General features: G+C 32.0%; 1 protein-coding gene across 1 annotated transcript; it reads left to right on the top strand.

The window, feature by feature from the left end:
• The first annotated feature begins 303 nt into the window (after nt 1-303).
• On the top strand, nt 304-1,524 carry LOC125077616 (3-oxoacyl-[acyl-carrier-protein] reductase FabG-like). The gene has a single exon (XM_047689593.1). The coding sequence runs from the start codon at nt 339-341 to the stop codon at nt 1,086-1,088; it is 750 nt and encodes a 249-aa protein (XP_047545549.1). The 5' UTR covers nt 304-338; the 3' UTR covers nt 1,089-1,524.
• The last annotated feature ends 19,877 nt before the right edge of the window (nt 1,525-21,401 follow it).

Genomic DNA, 21,401 nt, shown 5'->3' with positions numbered 1-21,401 from the left:
GTCTTTTAAGTCAAATTGACTTAACATATATAATTAGTAAAGTTATGAAATCGATAATCATCGTGAAACCAGCTATCTATTTGCTTGGCAAGCACAAAGCTCTACAACCAAATGTTTTTGATATATATCATTAAGCTGGAGCAGTTTCCTGATAAAGTAAGATAAATCGTTGCAAGTGTGCTTCAGCTATTATTATATCTAAATTGAAGTGTCATATCAATAAAGTAATTATCATACGAGTTTAATTTTCTATAATTATCATCCTATATACTAAAATTTACATATAAATAGAGCATGTTGAAATTCACCAGCGTTAGTATTACTTGATACGTGTCAAAATGAGTTTCAAAAACAAAGTTGTTATAGTAACAGGGGCAAGCTCGGGCATCGGTGCATCGGCATCGATAATGTTCAGCAAAGAGGGTGCTCGCGTGGTCATGGTGGGCCGCAACGAGACCAAACTCTCCGCCGTGGCTGCGAAATGTTCATCGCCACTCGTGATTCGCGCTGATCTCGCCAACGACGATGACGCTCGCAGCATCATAGACCAAACCATTAAGAAGTTCGGCCAGATCGATATCTTGGTTAACAATGCTGGAATGACGATGGAAAATGGTGGTATCCTCGCCAACGATATGATGAAAGCTTATGATATCATCATGAATATCAATCTCCGAGCGGTTGTTCATTTAACAAACTTGGCTGCCCCATACTTGGTCAAAACTAAAGGTAATATTGTAAACATTTCTAGTATTGCTGGAATTATGGCTCCTTTTGGTGTCGGTATGACCAACTACTACACCTCAAAAGCAGCATTGAATCACTTCTCTGTCTGTTGCGCAACTGAGTTGGGCCCACACGGCGTGAGGGTAAATGTGTTAAGTCCTGGACCGGTAAGAACAGATTTTATGGACAATGCTAAAGCTGCCTTTACATGGGATGATTTTCCGTCGAAAACACTCCTTAATAGAGTGTCTGAACCGGAGGAAATAGCAGATATGATTTTGTACCTGGCAAGTGATAAAGCGAAGTCTGTCACTGGATCTAATTATGTGAACGACAACGGCATGCTCATTAAAAGAACTTAATTGAGTGTTCATATTTAAGAAATATACATTTACAAGAATAATTATTACTATCATAGAGTTTTAAGAGTTACTCTACATATATAATAAATATATATATTATTGTAAGAATATCCAGCAATACCCTACATGTACCGTTTATAGGTTCTCTGGCGTACTGTCATACATGCATACAATCTAATCAAAGTTATTGTGATGTTCTCATAGACAATCACTTCTTTTATTTATTTTTTTAATTTATATAGCTTTTTATAATTAGTACTAACTAACATCTTGACTTTCTTTGCAATACTCTTTATGAGAAAACTAATAATAAATTATATTCTATGGCGTACTTATATATTTAGACTGACTCATATTAAATTCGAGTTTTAATATAGCAATATTCAGTAAATTTTCAAAAAAAAAAATCCTTATCCGAGATTTTAACTCAGAACAGGATTTACAGCCTTGTTAGCTACTCTACCAACAATTAAAGCACATTCATTTTAATGATATTAACCGATAAATAATTATAAATTAATATAAATGAGAACAATTTTTTTTTTTTTAATAATTAAAAAAGGTATAATAAAATAATTATATTGCACTCTTAAAAAAATATGTTATAGTTGTATATTAAAAGGTACATGATATTTAATTTTAAGGATAATATGATATCTGTATTAGTAAGTCAATATTAAATAAAACAAATTTAAATTTTTTATTTTATTATATGTAACAATAAGGAAAGAACGAGTTGATACCGACTTACAAAGATGATATTATTTTATAAATAAAAACCTCTAACTCTATTTACTGTGGCACTCTTTGTTCTTGATATTATGTTTAACAAAAGAAATCAAGAAAGCTTTTAAAAATATTGCAATCCGTTGAATGAACAGAAACAATGAAAATATTTCGCTTTTATTATTATTATTTTTATCAATAGTTGGAAGGCAGTAAGCAAATACACATCTGATAGAGAGCGCTTTTCTGTTCGTTGGAATTGGCATTACAAGAGAGTTTACAATACCAATTCTAGTACAATCTTATACTATTAATATTATTACAAATTTAAGTGAATAATAAGTCTCTAGTGGTAATACAGAATTAAAAAATAAAGTGAAAGTAAATTTTATTCTAGAGGATTTAACGACATTTTTTTTAATGTGTTATTAACGATATGAAACGTAAAGATACTACTGGTTCGGAAAACATATTCTTGCTAGAAGAGCCATGCTTCGTATTGTTAGTACCCTTTTTCACTCATAAAATTTATATCATATTTATACAAGATCCACGCTTTCATTACCTTGTTTTATTACTAATATATGTTAAATATTTTGAAGATAATATAAGATTGTGTAAATAAGATATGCTTAAGCTTTCTTTAATTTGTATTTCATATAAAACAAAGCATTTAATAAATCTTACTGTTTAGACCGGAAGTATTTCTTGGTGGTGGTTTTGTGCAAGCAATACTTGCACAATTTGTATTGTTATGTTACATCACCAAACTTGGGGTGATGTTGATGTAAGGAATGATTAATATTTCTTACGGCGCTAACGTCTATGGCCGGTGGTGGCCACTCCGCTTTGAAAAAATCGTTATTGAGAAACCTGACGCCAAAAAAACTGGACGATTTTACAAAAAAAAACAAGTTTGATAAGAATTGTTTTTTTTTTTTTTATAAGAATTTGTTTAATATTTCGTATTATAAATAAAAATGGGTTTGTATATTATATTTAAAATTAGCACGCCGAGTGCCGAGTAAGATAAGAACTCCCCAATCTTTTGCCTCACGTTTACCCACTTAAAAAACATTTAAAAAGAAATCCCCTATAAAATAGACCATCACAAAAGTATTACCTGGCACATTTTGGGATTATCTAAAGTCTGGAGATAGGGAAACTTACTCTACTTCCACGTACATGATCCATAATCGCAGAGTGATATAAGTTTTCTAGTCAACAAAGATCTCATTACCATCATTGTGGTAATCAAAAGTAGGAACAACCGGGTTGCGTACCTTTTTAAAAAAAATATGAGACTGCTATTTCCTGAAGGTCTTATTGGTTAATGCGTCGACTTTGACTCAAGGTTACAATATTGCAGATTCTATGTACGAAGACATTTCATATGAGAATACCTCGAAGGCCCAATGCAATGTTGCTATGGGAGACTGCAGTGCCAAAATGTACATGACAACGGTGAATCAAAAGTTGGATCTTATGGCTTGAGCTGCAAAAATAAAAGGATGCTGGTAAACTTCCTTAAAGCGAACTTCCTTAGAGCTTCATTTGAAAAATTACTTGGAGAAATCTCGGTAGTGTGACAAGCAACGTAATATACTTTATTATTGCAAAATATTGAAGGATGTCTTAGTAATAAACATATTCAATACCGATGGTGATCATGGCCATTTTTGAGACACTCTAAATATAGGCCTTCAGGTTTAAAGATTACGGATTATAAGTTCTTCTCTGACTTACAATGGATCAAGCTGCTCGAAGTTTTGAAAATTTGAACTATAAAAACAACACGTTTAGACGAAAAAAACGATACGTTTGTCAAAATACTGCGATACATTTCCCGCAAGTGCTTGCCATCAGAGAAGAGGCAACCCACCAAAACTCTCAGCTATCATTAGCCGTCTTCTTGGTTGCTCATAAGTTCGATAGGAACTCGAACTACCATCATTTTTGTCAGATAGGGCGTCAAGCCAAACCATTAAAAGGAGTTTGCCTGCTTATTTTTATAATTATAAAAAAACTCTCTAATCATTTGTACTTAACATTATCTAAAAATATATCATCCCTGGAGAGAAAGTCTCTTCAGTTTTCAGTCAAGTTTATTCTAAGGACAGTTAAACTATTATATAATTTGTATCTACATTAATAATTATACATTTAGTAGAAATCAATCTTACATTTTTCGTAATTTATCATTTAAGTATGTTGACTGTCAATAAAATCAAATGACTTCAAGAAAATTGAATATAAAATAAAGTAGCGTTTATTTTCGATTTCATTCGCTTGTAATTTGAAACCTTATAAGAGTCCTAAATCTTCAAACATTATGGAAAATGTTATAAATATCCATTAAATGGTGTAACCATGAAAACGTTATAAGCTGACTTAGTTAATACAGAGTCTCGGGAAAAATTATACTCCTGGGTCACTTTAACCCAAATATATGTATTCTAACAGGATTTAGACGTACAGCCTAATGAAGATTACTCTTAAGTCTGATATTCAGGAAATTATTCACGTAGATTATAATTCACTGTAATTACAAGCTTTATGTTTACATACTTATTAATTTTTAAAATGAAAACCATAAAACTAACCTCAGTCAAGCGTCTGACATTTTTGACGTTACACTTACAACAGAACTAATATCTAAAATTGTGTATGAGACAACCATTTTATTTATATATTTACAAAATATAAAAATACTTATAAAAAATAAGCTACATTTATTCTTCGAATCAAAATCAATAAAAAGTAGTTTTTATTTTAACGATATTATAATTCACTGTTGAAACTCTAAAACTTGACCCGAATCTTAATCTCTGGAATAAAAAATAAAATGTCAGTATTCTACAACATCCTAATACTTTTCAAGGGCCAAAAGGCCAAAAGGTCTTCTCTCATTCAGGGTACAGGTTGGCAGCGAATATCAACACGCTGCTCTAAGGTTAGTTGGTGGACATATGTATTTCATGGAATTTTTTACACCACATGTAGGTTCTCTCCTCGATGTTTTCCTTACCGCTTAGGTAAGGAAAACATAAATTATAAATACAAATCAAGCACAAGAACTCTAGTTTTGACACACGTACACTGACGGCCTCATAAAGTGAATCAATGTTCAAGACACCTTTGAAATAAACTTTTTACCAAGTAATCAAACTTATTATACAAATTTCCATTGAAACCTATAATTTAGTTCGTTAACTTCATAATAGGGTAGTATCATATCCTTAAGCGTATGTTTTAATATGATTATTTTTAAATAAAAATTATAAATGTAACAACAATTGCTTTTAGTTGGTTTATTTTAATATGATGTATTGCGTCCTTGTGCCCTTATTACAGATTCTAATCAGTTCTGCATAACTATATCTGATTAGGGTCATTAAATGGTCTTGCGGAATATTTTTCCATTCTTATGAAATCGCTGTTCTCAGTGCTGCCAATATTGTTGCCACACTAATTCTCGCATATACAGCTTTTAAGCTATCCCAAACATGCTCAATGGGATTAAGGTGGTTGCTTGCTGGCCAAATGGTAGTACGAATCCCAACCTCTTCGCAATATTGTCGAACTTCTGCAACGGCATGGGGGCGGGCATCATCTTGCATTACAGTAAAATTTTCACCTATTAATCCTATGTAAGATACCACGTGAGCTCCTAAAACCTCTGTTACATAGCGTTGTGCTGTCAAACAACCTCTTCTACCGTTTTTGATGTACCATGTGGATGAACATGTTTGCGTTCCCGATCATCGAATACCACCCCACACCATACAATAACGGCCTTTTTTTCTCTCCCCACGTCAACGATAGACTTTTCTGCACTATTTAGACATGTCTCACGCTCATTGGTGAACACTATGGAAGCCCATTGCTCTTAAGTCTATTTACGATGTTATGCGCATGGTAAACGAGCTTGTCTGTAAGCTGCACACAGCTTCAGACCGTTCGCTGGTCTTAAAGTGGAAATTGCCAATCCCTAAGACCTTCTTATTGTTTGTGCACTCAAGTTTACTCCAAGTACTTCATTCGGCTTTGTTTTGATGTTTACTGACGCGAGCAAACAATTTCGTTTAACGAGGAAGATTATATAAAAAAACGGTCGTCACGACGGGTGTTTGCTCGAGTTCAGCCGATACCGGGTCTCTTTTTATAAGAACATGTCCCTACAAACCTTCGGTATGCTCCAGAAACCGTAGATTGGGTTAGATTTAAATTTCTAGCAATTGATCGTTGAACCAAGTTTATCTGCAAAAAGACCATAATTTGAACTACAAATATGCCATATTTATAGTTATGAAACTTTTGTTGATTTTAAAAGACTAATAATCAATACTATTGCGAACAATAATTTAAATCACAAATGCAAAAAAATCAACCAGAATTAATTTGAATCTTTAATAACACACGAATTTGAGACTATGCATAGATTTTAATTTCCCGACTGTAATTTTCTCTTTTACTGCAGTTCAATTTATAAAATAAATTTTAAAAAATTGCATAATTATAAAAAAAATATTTTGAAAGTAATCCTGAACTTTGATGCAGAGTATGAGTCCGTCAGTGTATCATCTGGAAAGCAAATTGTAATAAATTGTATATTTATCAAATATTTAAATTGATAGGCGATGTGTGCAAACCGAATCGTATTCATACCTCGTTTTTTATACCAAAAGAGATGAAATGTGTGTGCGTTTATGCTTACATTCATATACATGATACTCACTATTTAATTGCTCTTTACATACAATACCATATTATTACCATTTTATTAAAAAACAACTCTCAACTATTTAATTGCTCTTTACATACAATACCATATTATTACCATTTTATTAAAAAACAACTCTCAATTATGAATAAACTTATATTATATGTATCTTTGTTTTAGAACTCTAAACCCAATTTAAAATTTACGTGTGAATTTTCACAGGTATATCAGAGGTTATTGCCGTAACTAGACTCAAACTGTGTTTGAAATGAACGTCCAGCTTAATGTAACGATCCATTACATTTGAAGCGCTATGATTTTGTTAATTATTTTAATTGTATCAATTGTCTTGTATGGCCTTCCCGGTCAATATCAACCACGTCTACCTGATCTTACACCAGCTAACTGGGCAAAGGTATATTACACAAATGCATGTACAAATACAAGTACACTTTTTATTCCCTAACTCACATTATTTTAGGTTAGCATGACATGAGGTTTGAAAAAGGATCAGCCTTACGATGGATTTGCTGTCCTATTGGCAAATGAGGATCACTTTCTTCTCTCTCACTTCGTCCTGATCACTGGATCAAAACGAAGTGAGAGAGAAGATAGTGTAACCGTGTTTACGCACACACTTACACAATTGCACTACAATATGCCTTGCCTAGTTGGCTAATTCCCCTTTCGATTGGCCGCCCTCGCTGAATCAGTCAAGAGGACATCACTAGTCAAAGCTTGTTCCGATAAGCAAATAAATATAATTTTTTACCTTTTCCAAGCGACTTTAGTGTAATCCCAAAAGAATATATCTTGCTAGTATTTATTGGTTCTGTACTTTAGGCAGATCAATAGAATATTATTGATCTTTTTGCGATTACTTTCGTCCCAACTTTGTATTAGTAAAGAATATGAATACTAATTAAGAGACAAAAAAATTGCCACAGTTCAAGTCTTCATTTTTAATAGTTTACTTCGATTGCCAGTCAGAATATTACATTTTATACAATACGTACCATAGATTAAAATCCATCCAAGCTAATTGGGTCGAGCACCGATAATACCTTCGAAATAATTGTATTAATCTTAAAAAGGAAAATAAAACGAAGAGTTGAATATTTACTCTTTGTGATGCAAAATTGTAGTAATAACATTTTAAGTAAAATTCTTATATGTTGGTAAAAATTGCGTATGAATTTCATGCCAACGAGATGTCCACGACATGGGTTCTTTATTAAGTCATTGATGTCGAAATCCTCTAGATATCTTTTCTATATTATAGAAGTTTAGCATGAAAACGCGCAATATTAGGTGGATTGTTATCCTAAATATTGGTACTGCATTTGGACTGGACGTCCAACTTGCTGCGAACAGAATTCAATTTATCTCGTTAAACTAAAGCGGTTCGACTGAAGCCTTATACAAGCCTACACCTAAATTACTTGCAAAACATTAGGCTATTACAGAATTTGTTATATATATTGTATTGCAAATAACCATAAACTACTATTATTATTATTATGTGAGGCTTTGTATTAAGTGGTAGGGCTTCTTGCAAGTCCGTCTTGGTATCACCAAACAGAAATAGAATTGTTGTGTTCCGGTTGGAAGGGCGAGTAAGCCTTTGTAACTACGACAACGACATAACATGTAAGTTTCCAAGGTTGGTGATGCACTGGAATTTAAGAAATGATTATTCTTGCGCAAATGTCTAATGATAGATGGTTTACCAACACGTGGCCCAGTTGCTCGTCCAGCTTATAATATAAAAAAACACAGCTAACCTAAAAATATTCTTAAGCGGGTGAATAGTTAAATAACGATGTGTCTTTTTCTTTCCAATACCCCAACAATTATGACAGAAAGAGCAAAATTTGTGTTTCACTAGACACCCACTAAACAGCGCTTATAATGATATCCGATTATCTTCAAACAAATGTCCTTTATAAATACCACAATGTGAATATTAACTTTAACAATGAATTTAATATCTAATGATTTAGTAAAATGTAGAAAAAAGAGACAAGAATATAAAATTACGATAAAAAAGCGTGGCGTTTTTATTCGTTGATTTCTAAGCAATAGTGATTTAATTAGAGTTGATATTTAAATCGAGAAGCAGGGTAACGACTAAGCTACTTGTTGATTCTACTCGATATACTAAAAAAATTGAGTTTCGTTTTTACTAGCTTAATTATAGTTATTTTTTTGGTAATCAGTATATACTTATTATGAAAGTCAAAATAAGTGTTACATTTATTGTGCTCAAAATTAAAGTGACTTGTTCACTGCAAAGAAAAACAGTACCAATTCGCGTACTTTAAATAGTAGGCGACATGATTAAATAAACCTCAAAACCAATTACTATAATATGTGTAATAGCTAAAATTTCTTTATTAAATTTAGCACACAACTTTAGTGTCAATAAAGCCTTCATCAATATAAATAACGGCAACTGGTCGAGTAACCATCAAAATTTGACGAAAAGGGATTTAATTACGTCGACATCAAACGAGCGCTCAGTCACGTACTATGACGGGACCTGACGAACTCTGTGCCGAAGTGTCTGGTAAAACAAGGGGCAATTGTTTAAGCGTTTAATGTTTTTCAGCATGCTTTTTCTTTTATTTATAGTGATAGTTTATATGACCACTTATGCGTTATTAAGATGACATTTTAATCGTTATAGGTATATCTGATAAGCGTCTGGGACGTCATACGCATGGACGCTACTTCATATGTATACTGGTAGGATTTTTTGCAAGTTCGTCTATATACAAACGATACTTTATTCACTTTAAGGCCAAATATCAACACATTTTAGCAGTAGCAGTCTCGGTATCGGAACCGGTGGTAGCTTTACATTTAACTCAACCCTGTACTTGAATAGAGAATAATTTGATTTTGATTTTTAGTTTTTGAGTGTGTTCCAGTATGAAGAACATATAAAAAGAACAAGAACAGAATATATGTTTCTGCAATATCACTAACGGAGTGTCGATAGCAAATTCGCCTTGGGTATGTTTTTTGTGGAGTTCTTTGCCACCGCTTGGCATAATTAAGGCAATCGTCTTCTTTAATTATATATAAGCATGAACTCCCATAGTCTCACAAGATACATAAGTCCAGACAGGGGCTGCACTCGGGCTTAAAAATCACACGTCAAACATATTGATTGCATATGAATTAAGTATAATTAAATATTCTTATTGTGACGAAACCCATAAAATTTATATTCATATAAAAATATGTAGTTTTAACGGAATATTTATTTATGTTGATAGTTAAGATACTTTGATAGAGATGAACTTAATCGGTATTAAATATTAATTAATTTTCATAAAGTTTATTATACTTATAAATTTGTAACGACCTTAAACTTTATTTGAACAATCTGCGAATAAGTCGTTAGCATAGTAAGAATATAATAAGGGTACAAAATAATTAAATTACTTCGGACTTCTTCAACTCGTAACACCGGAAATTTCATTACAAACTTTCATATTTAATAATTTAAATAGTAGCTGCGTTATATTAGCAGTTAAATTAAATAGAAAAAATATTCAGTAAACTATTTACCATAAAGGTTTTGCACGAGCAAAAATCAAGTGTTCCACGTGGTCATTAATAAACAAATATTGAAATTTCATTTTCATTCAAGATCAATGAGTACTAGAATTAGAATGTCGTTTTTTTCTGGACTGAGTATAATTACTAAATCTAACATATAATTTAGACATAAATACAAAATATATTTGAAATAATTTTTATGTATGAGTATAGAGAGTAAACATTATTACAACAAGATTACACTGAAGTTTAAGTTTCTCATTCTGTTAACTTTAAGTAGTCTGCTATGACCTATTTTTTAAAGATGCAAAGCTCCAAACCTTTTACGTTTTACAGATCTACAAATCTGTCATAGAAAGTTTTGGTTGATCTGCCCTAATCACGCCAGCCCTCAGCTGAAAATAACTGAGACTAATGATTCTCTTAATGACTTTAGTAATATAATGTATGTAGTTGTGTAAGCCTATTATTATTTAATAATTTTAACTAACAGTTTTGTATATTTTTATTGAATAAAACGTAGTTTAACACCGAGCTGTTGTGACATATTCAAAGCATAGAATTATATAAACGTTACAGATACTTTTTGGTTAGAAGTCTTTATAAGTAAAAGCATATTTTTCAATTTGACATTGGGTTATGGATTTTGGTTGTAAAATGAGAGGATGTTTCGTAATTTAAGTTGAGAGAAGTGGAAATTATAAGCATTGTTAACTGATCTTGTTGAAAATTATTTATGTCCCAGTTTACTTGAAGCTGTGTCCACACTTGTATGAAGTATATACATTAATAACTGTCTCTTCAGTCTTAGGACTTCAGATGCGAGGGATTCAAACTCCGCGTCAAGATGGTGAAAAGCTATTTAATTTTCTCTCAAATATAATCATTAGTAGTTTGGAGTATGGGAGGTGGCACTAAAAATGCGAAGCATGTGAACCTCGGTGGGCATGTAAGGTTGTTAACCTTGAGCTTGAATTTTCAGATCTCGTCGGCTTTTCTGATCCATTGAATTATTAATATAGGGAAAACAGAGTAAATGTGTGCTTCAGCATACTTGTATACTATAACATCCTGCGCAGCCGGATAGGAAGATTCCTTTAGCATGACCTCCTTGATCTTAAAACCTACCAACGGATTATCTACGGAAATCCACAAAACTATGTACAAATTATTTTTCGTATAAGATTTATAAAGTGAATATTCGAACTAAAAGGGCCTTGAAATTTGTATACGTTATAAAAATTCAATATGTAAAAATATGTTTCAAGAAAATAAAATCCTTGGACGAGTTCTTCCGATAAACGCATTATTAACAGGACCCCATACCCATTAAGTCAATCAATCATTCTTGGGGTAAGGCATCCGCTTCTGTAATAAAATTCCACAGACAAGTTAAAAAACTTTGCCGTTTCATAGATTCAAGTCAATTGTCAAAAATACATTGGTAAAGAAGGGTATATTATTCTATACAAGATTATATCGATGATTAAAAAATACTTTAAATAATTTGTTAAATGACGATTCAAAAGTGCTTGTATAAGCCTACTTGAATAAAATATATTTTGATTTTGATACATCTACATAATATTACTTACATTTATAATTTTATGCTAATAGTACAATTTTGTAGAACATCTTGGATTCCCTTGATAATTATATAGTCAAAATAATATTATAAAAACTGTTTTAACGAATTCTACATTATATTTAAAATAAAAGTGTTCTCATTTACAGTTATTTCATACCTAATCTATTAAAACATAACGAACATCACCTAATTAATGCTATCGTCACAACAAATTGCGGAAGGTACTTTCATGGTATGATCCATTTATCTTTTTCAATATATTTACTAAGCAATTAAAAAAGGGTTATTCATAATACAATAGTCTTAATATTATTTACTGACTAATGTTTCAGCTACCAAGTATTATTAAGTGATTGTAAATTGTAATTTCCAACTGTTTATAAAGTATGTTTGCAAAAATTTAAGTACTGAAAAGTAAGTCATCATTTTGGTTTGATTTTCAAGTTTAATTTAATATATATATATATAAAAAAAATCATTCAATTACAACTTCTTCGGTGATATTGAAATTACTGAAGACTTACCGATTACAGAAATATATTTCAACGTATTCCAAAATAAATATATGCTATCGAAATTACGAGAAGACGTTATCTGTAAGATTTTGCTCTAAGATTAATAATTGAGATTACAAAGCACTTGTTGATTCAAGCGGGATTATTTTTGAGGCGGCGAGCTAAGTGAGTGAGGATAACGTGTAACAAGGGTCGAAAGGACAGCTGACGTAACCGCAAGGGTAATAACAGCTCCACTTGAGATGGGACTTTTAATATCGGCCCGCAATGTGACAGTACTCCTTAATATCGTTGTAATTTGACAGGATACTTTGATGTTATGATCAGGCGCGTGGTTTTATGAGTTCTGCTCTTAGTTACATTCCGATAAGTTTTGCCTTTGTTGTTATGTGTTAAAGGCTTATGTGGATAGATATTGACTTGAGTTAAGCAATATATTTTAATTATTTCACATCTAGGTGATGGCCTTATCTTAATGAACACATGTAGATTTCCTTACGATGTTTCCTGTGAAATCCGAACATGTGATGAATTGTAAAAATAAATTAAACACATGTAAAGTCAGAAATGCTTGTACGAGTAATGCACCTTAATCATTAATCGTTGTTTAACATAAGCTTATAATTATTTGTTTTTTTTTTCATACCAGATAATCGCTTTTCGTTCGTTAAGAACGAATGTTGGTATATTAACTATTATTGAATTTACGGCTAGATAGATTTAGTTAAAATAACAAAGACAAAAATAAATGTTTTGTAATATAATGTTACTTAACAAATGAATACAAAATTAAACAAAGCTGTATAAAATGTAGAATCAAGGTTTAATTATGACTCAAGCAAAACCGGCTGATATTAAAATCGATTCAGAAAATTACTGACGCCGCCGAAGGAGAGCACTCGATTTATTTACAAATGAAGAAACTTCCGCGGAAAAGGCGAAATTATTTACCGAGGCCGTTCTACCATTTCCTTGAGGAGATTGACAAAGACTAATAAAATATTTGAGAATCACCTCACCAACGGTGGATTTTTGTTTATATATTTTTAAGATTATTCTTAAAAGATAAAAATTAAAAAAGTATCTGTTAAGGAGGCTAATCTATATAAAAATAATTACATCCTGCAATATAAATTGAAACTAAAACCAAATACTCTCAAATGTTGGCTGAGTTAATTGCTCCAAAAACGTATATATAAACACAGCTCGTACATAATTTTCTCTTTCAACGAGTTTTTTCGGTTCTATTAACAAAAAAAAAACGAAAATCTTTCACATGTGCAGACAATATGTTCAAATAATAACAAATATGCAAATCAAAATTGAATGCTTCCATATAGCAAATAAAGCTCAAACGTTGTACCAAAATTATTATCATGAATTTCCGTATACCAAACTCACTAATTATTGGTCATGCATCTGTCCAATCTATTCTACGTCAACCATGAGCGCTGACGTCTTTATAGACATCAACGGCAGTAATGCGATTACGTTGTCTCGGATATTACTTGTCAAAGGTTTGCCAACCTCTCTTTGTTTCAGTTTTGGCTAAGCTTCTATCAATATATAATAAATCTGTATAAAGTTCCATAAGGTTGCTTTAACTTTTTTGATAAATAATTGCTCATTTTTTATCTTCTTTTATTAGATAGAAAAGAATTGAAGTAAGCCTGCCTGTCGTATTGAAAATTGTTGGTAGATATCGGATGGAGTTGAATTATAATAATTTTTTGAATTTATAATATATAGTATAGAGCTGATCAGCTCTATTGACCCAAGATGGTCGATTGGATAAATTACAAGAATATAAAACAAAGATTGTCGGTTCAAATAAGTACAAGCACTACTGAGTTGTCAGTTATTTAATGTGCTTCGAAGTCATAGCGTGATCAGTGATGAATGAGAACATCATGAAAAATTGTGCAACACATTTTGAACTCACATTAGAGAACCATGTTGGAACAAGCCTCGAACTTACCTAATATTGGGACATTCGTAGTACGTATGTTACTTTTATTTTATTGCCTTCCTATTTGGCAGTCATTGCAACGATTTCGACAGTGTCGAGTCTTCTCAGATCCATGAAGTTGTTCTTATGCTTATATTAAAAATAACCCAACTCTACTGCTACCTCTGCGCCAAATTTCATTCAGATCCGTTCAGCCGTTATTGAATGGCTCACATTCAACCATACAAACTTTTGCATTTATTATATAAGTTAGAAGTAAGATTATCAATTATTTCATAATTTTATAATTTTAATTGACTTCACTTTGACTCACTACCAAATAAGTATATCAAAATATCATTTAAAACGATTTAAATTATAAAGAATGCAATGGTGTGAACAGGAACGCAAAGAACGCGAGATAACACTACAAATTGAACTCTGTAACAGAGTTTGCACAAAATACCTTATGTGTCGTAATGTGAAAAGTTTAACCATAGAACTGCCATAAAGGCCACCAAGGCAAGCTATTACGTTATTATTAACTTGAAACTTTATTAATTTAATGTTTTCCAACTATGCAAGTGCTTGCTTAATGCATTCTCGTCTAATAAATAAATACTGTTTTATGTATATTGTTTTCTAATTTTCGTTTATACGAATTCATCTATATGTTTTTTTTTTTTTATGAATCACACAAATTTTATTTTTTTATAGCTTTGAATTCAAACGGGTAAATAATCAATTAAATAAATACATGATATTTATTTAATATGAACATTCATTTGTCAGGCTATGAAACGCAAAAGTTAAACTAATACCAGTTGTACTAAACATTCAACACAAATTGAAATGTTCTAATCAAAGTTTTTAAGGAGTCATACTATTTAATTAATAATTAAATAAAAAATAAAAATATGCCTTTAATGGATATTCTAACTGGATATCAAAAAATATTGAGAACAGTTGTGTACCTAATAATAGGTGCGTTGTTTATAGCCTGATGACTGATCCTTACTGATCGTTACATTAGAAACATTTTTTTTTTTATATATGTCTAAAATAAACGACGTAAAAGTGTCAATTTGCTGTAATCTGTTGCGTGAATTCTTTTTCTTTTTAGATTTAGTGTTCCTTACGTAAATCTTTGTTTTGAAATTATCAATTTATAATTTATATAAATAAAAAATATATATGTATATTTTACCGTTTCATTCAAGCTATTATTATAATTAGATTTTATTAAGTAATTCGTTTACTATTTTGCTTGGATGTCCGTTTGCATCGTTTCAGATCAATTTCTAACCTGTCATCCGTCATAAAGGTTAATATTTGTATGGAAATTTATAAGAGTATTTATTATAACGGATTTCTTTTGCCTTATAATTGCCTGATATTTAATGAAAAAAAAAAATCATATTTTTTTATGACTTTAATGTAAATAGATCGAAATAGGTATATTAGGTAGTAATACTGGCCACACTTCATATATCTTTCAAAGTGTCTAAAAGTTTCGTATAGGTACGTTCTTTTTGCATTTAATATCATCGGTTTCATCGAATCAAAATTCAAATTCGAAACACTGAATATATCGACGAGTTATCTTAATAGTTAACTAAATATTCATTATAAATAAAATAAATTATTAAAATTTAAAGTGCATATGTATATATTTTTCTTATTTTCTTTTACCCCAATTAATTAGTAATTCACGCTATTTGTAGTCTGACAACTGCAACTAAATTTAAAAACTGTAAAATTACTTTATGATCTGAGTTATATTAAGATTCTGTAAAACTAACCTAATGTGTTTGTAGCTTGTAATTATATATACAAACTTTTCTTTAGCCAGCTAGTTTTTAAAAAAAATATAATACTGTAGTATCCATATAATTTCTACTCCGATAGGGTCGAAACCCACTGCACTTTCTAAGACAAGGGAATATAGCGCTGCCACTACTAAGCCTTGACAAAAACATTAACCCAGTTACTTTTTTAAGCCTATTTGAAATTAATACTAGCCTTTATGACGTGCGAAAGTTCATTCAAGCCACTAAACCAATGAAAAAATTATACTAGTAGTATATTTAAAATAAATTATTTTAGGAATTTATATAAATCAACTATAAACATAGAAATTTCATAGAAAGTAGTATTCGTGTCTTACAGCAACTAGTTTGAAACTATTACTTGCAGTATATTTAAAGAGCTAAAGTAGTGCACTTAGCCAAGGTATTTTAAAGTGTACGTCCATCTCGTGCGCCGTTATAGTGAATCACGATTTATACGGTCGAAGGCTTAAGCTTTATGCCTTACTACCGTTCCATAATATCCACGCTTCTTAAATTTTTAGTTATTTAGCATTTTCCGAACTAACTAATACTGTACTAAATCAACGAAAACGATGTTGTCTTACAATTATAAATATAATGCGTTCATTTATTGATAAACTTCAGATCTCAGAAATAATATGAAAATAAATTACCGAACAGATTACTATTGGGTCAGTAAAAAAAAAAAAAAACAATTATAAAATGTTTGTAAATCCTAGACTTTATAATTTACCATTTAGACCAAAATTACCTTTAAATGGGTATAAAATTACCCATTTAAAGGTAATTTTGTTGCGAATTGAAAAATTGAATAATTCAAAGAGTATTCGTGTAAATTCGGTCTTTAGGGAGTAGAGAGTAAAACTACTCAAAATAATGAGAATCGACATAAACCCCGAAGTAAAGTGAATTTAGTAAGTTTATGAGCCCTCTGAGCGCATACTCAGCTAAACATAACCATAAACAGGACTTAACTGAGATGTATCGTAGAGTTCTTATATATAGCAATAAGATAAATGTACATAACGTGTTTATATTTAGGTATATATTTGTATATTAGATACATAAACAAATCTATGTTTTATCAATATGATTTCGTATTATCAAAGTTCTATCAAATCTTTAGAAGGTCGGCTACTCACAGTTTGCCTTTGTCAAAATAATATTAGTATTCTAAATCATTTTCGATCTTTATATGATAATAATAATAACAATGTATTTATTTTACAAATTGTTTTTGTAGATTACAATATCAATTATTGGCTTCCTTTACACAATTGACTCTCATCGATAGCGCGCAAATGATAGACGGTAAATATACCAAAAATACGGTAATTTCACCGTATTTACGATGCACTTGGAAACATTCGATGTGTCAGAGCGTCTAAGTGTGATGCGAGAAAAACATTTTGCATTTTTTGTAAGTGATACTTCAGTTTAAGAAGTTCTTTAGCAAGAAAAACTAGCAAAGATAAAACTTGCAACGACACGAGGTTTTACGACTTACACATGTTATCCAAAAAAACCGACAGAGTTGGTGATTCTAGAAGACGAATGCAATAAAATGAGGAGAGGAACTAACATAGTGGTAGTGCCACACTACATATAGTGGTAGTGCCACACTGCATACTTTCGGGCTGCAGCCGAATGGGCCGGGACGCCCGGGGAAGTACCACTCTCTCACTTAAAATCGGCGTGAAGTGGTAGCTATGCTACTGTCCGGTATATGAAAGTCCCGAAGGCCCGATCCCCCTCCCCCCCCAAAACATAATGGTTTTGCAGAATTTGGTTTTATTACCCCAGGAGGGTACCATCAGCGACTGCGGTGGAGAATCCCTCTCTGGGCATCCATGCTCAGGACGTACACAACCTGAGCAGGGATGCCCAGGCTGCCCTCCGAATTCTGGGGGGGAGGCAATTTTGCGCTCGCCACTGTTCGGGGCAAGCGGAGCAGGCATCATAAGGCAACCCCTACCACCCTCACCGTGAACTTCTGCAACATCCTTATGTTATGTTATGTCGTTCGTAACGCCGTTCACTTTCACCTTGAGACGGCGAAGCCAGCCTTGCTCTTTCTTACCGAGACCCAGATATCCTCTCCTGCCGATACGACTTTTCTCTCTTACCCCGGGTACAAATTGGAACATTCCTTTGTACCACGAGCTGGGGTGTGCGTTTACGTCAGAGATGATATCTGCTCTCGACCCCTCGGCAGCCTTGAAGGGCAGGACCTATCGATTATCTGGCTGCGTGTAGACTGCGACGACCATCCGCGAATCTACGCGTGCCTTTATAGGTCCCAAATAGGTAATGCCGAAACCGACCGACTGGTTGAGGACGTCCAAATGGCTACAGATTCCGTGCTGCAGCAGATCTGCAGAGATCGTAATTCTTGGCGATTTTAATGCCCACCATGCCGAATAGCTAGGATCGCGCACTACCGATCATGCTGTATCTATTCCCTGCCTATCTTAGTTAAAATATAATTTTACGTTCAAATTTCTTATATTTAAATATCGGTTTGGCTCGTGATTTCATCTAGTTAGTTAGGATCCATATAACGTTGACTTTGTGTAATAACCATACAAATTTACTAAAGGTGTGTAGAGTAAATTCTCTCGAGATTCTTCTCGAGAGAATTTACTCTACACACCTTTAGTAAATTAGTCTAACTAGGTAACATTTTAACACATTCTTATTTCAGTTCATTTGTTTTTTTTTTGTTTGGGTACAAATACAATAAATTTAAAACTAGTTTCCTGAACTTCTGACCTATCTAAATAAACATGAAACTCTAACCCTAACTTAGCACCGAATGACAATTCCAAATTGGTCGATAACTTTATTGTTAGATTGATTTTCCTATACATATCCATGTAAAAATATGTAGTATATTAAACTTACCTTTTATTACTAAATTTTGCATAAAAAAAAATCTAAATAATTATGTCCCTCATATTTAAAATCTTTTATTTATATGGACATGTCTCTGGGTCAGGAATCTAGTAATGAGATTATCCAAATAGTGTATAATTATTTGTTTAATTAATCGTATCGTAACTATAATACCTTGAAATGAGTTGACATATTAGTGAAATTATATTATAATTGGTAGTTGTTACTTATACAACTATACATGACAACGTGATTTGACTAACGTGAGTTCTCAGGATTAGTGGCGCATTGGGCGATGGTGATCACTCACCATCAGACCAATACACTTGTCTATCTACCAATTTCATTTAAAAACATAATTAACAAAAACTTTTAAAACAAATCATCACAGGGATCGTGCGTCAGCTCCACTTGTTCTTGAAAGCAATGTCTGATAAATATAATAATAATTCGAGATGAATTTCGATAATATTGATATAAGAAAATTTAAGACAATATTAACGTTTGTAAATTTCATAAGCACCCTCCTGTATATTCAAGTATATTTGTTTTAGAAACTACGCGAATCTTGAGATATTTGTAGCGGAGAAACTGTGCAAATTTAACATACATATGTAAGTAAACACAGGTCTCAGCACGAGTGCTACGTGACGATACATCGCGTTAAAATTTATGAGCTGCCACTGTTAGCTTAGAGTATTATTCAAATTTATTCAATTTAAATCACACGTGTTCTTTTAAAATTGCTGTTGTGAAATCCAAGATATGTAAAATGGCACTGTGCCTTTGTGCCGTTTACGGCTGTTGAACTACTTCGACCTTGGAGTGATAGTGTAAAATCTAAAAGACTCAAGAACCTTGAAAAGGTACTTGGCTTATTTTACGTCCAGAGGCTTGATTTTTTTTGTAATTGTTCGAATTTGGTTGGTGTATATTTAATTACATTCCTAATTAAATTCTTTATATAGTAAACTATTATTGTATAAGAATATAAATCGTTTTATCATATTGGTATAATAAATTGTTCTCATAAGAAATTTATTGTTTACATTTCGTAAAACAATTTATACCGTACATAATTATATTGTTGTTATACAAAATTAAAATTTGAAATCTTCATAAAATTGTACACAAAAAGTTTTCCATGGAATAAATAACTTCCCACGCATTAAGTTTAATTGTTAATTTTCAGGTCAATGACTTACGAATTTTAGATCATAAAGTTTAGATTGAATTATTTGGTTTCTGATTGTTGTTATCCACAAAGTCACTAATGTTTAAAATTGTTATTCCTCACCCTTGTCCCAAAGTATTTGGAGTCGGCGCAGCATGTCTATTCCTTCCGTTCTCCTCTATTATTCTTCTTCTGATCGTTCACAATCTCTCTCATATCACTCCTCACTCACTTCATCTAAGTCTTATATTTCATCCTTTTACAGTCATACTAATCACTCTTTTTGATGCATGTTTCAAAATTCGTAAGTGACATATATAAAAATTTCGAAAACACATTTTAATTAGCGTAAACATTGTCCTATAAATGACGTTAATGTTTTGCGCAGTCGGATAACTGTGTTTTTTATGTAATAGGTAGCCAAACCGACAAATGGCCACAATGGGACCGGCCACCTGATGTTAAGTGGTCACCACCTTTAGCCATTGGCGCTGTTTGAAATATTAACCATCCCTTACTTCGACAATATGACACCAACCTTGGGAACTAAGATTTTATGTCCCTTGTGCCTGTAGTTACACTGGCTTACTCACGCTTCTAACCGGAACACAGCAATACTAAGTATTACTGTCTGGCGGTAGAATATCTGATGAGTGGGCAGTACCTACCCAGACCGACTTGTACAAAGCCGAACGATAACTCAGGGTCCATTTCTATCTCTATTTACATTTTGTGTAATTCGTATATTTGCCTCACAAGATACAACTAAATATTCCTCATCGAATCCCTAAATTGAAAGGCATTTTGCGTTCTCCCACACTTTTACCCAAACACTTTCTGTTTATCACGATTATTCGCAACGTTAGACATATCGATTGTTCGACAGAGCCGAGTTTCAGAAGACAGCTCTTCCAAATTTATGCGCCTCTTTTCGCCCTATTTTTAAGGTGTTCCCTGTTTATCATACTTTATAAAGAAAACTCTTTGGATAAAAATTTCCAAGTTTCATCACTTTGCTCGTCGAATCGCTGATACGATGACGCGACAAGCATTTAATTATACACTAGTGTTTAGGTTTGTGTAAGAATTTTGTATTGAACGCTAATAAAAAATCAATACGCTAAAATATCTTATACAATATTACATATAGTCTCATTAATGCATATTAAATTAAATTAAAGTTTTGATTTAACATCAATAAACATGTGTTTTTGAGTAATTCATAAATAATGCAATGGTAAACAATTATGATTTTTAATCGAGAATAAGATTAAATAATATTAAATGATGCTGTTTATTGTTTTTTAAGTTATTAAAACTTTGTAGATGACGCTACGTATGT

The sequence above is a fragment of the Vanessa atalanta genome, chromosome 4 (assembly GCF_905147765.1).
Source record: "Vanessa atalanta chromosome 4, ilVanAtal1.2, whole genome shotgun sequence".
Classification (NCBI taxonomy): Eukaryota; Metazoa; Arthropoda; class Insecta; order Lepidoptera; family Nymphalidae; genus Vanessa; species Vanessa atalanta.
The sequence above is the reverse complement of the archived record's forward strand: the minus strand, read 5'-3'. Positions and strand labels throughout refer to the sequence as shown.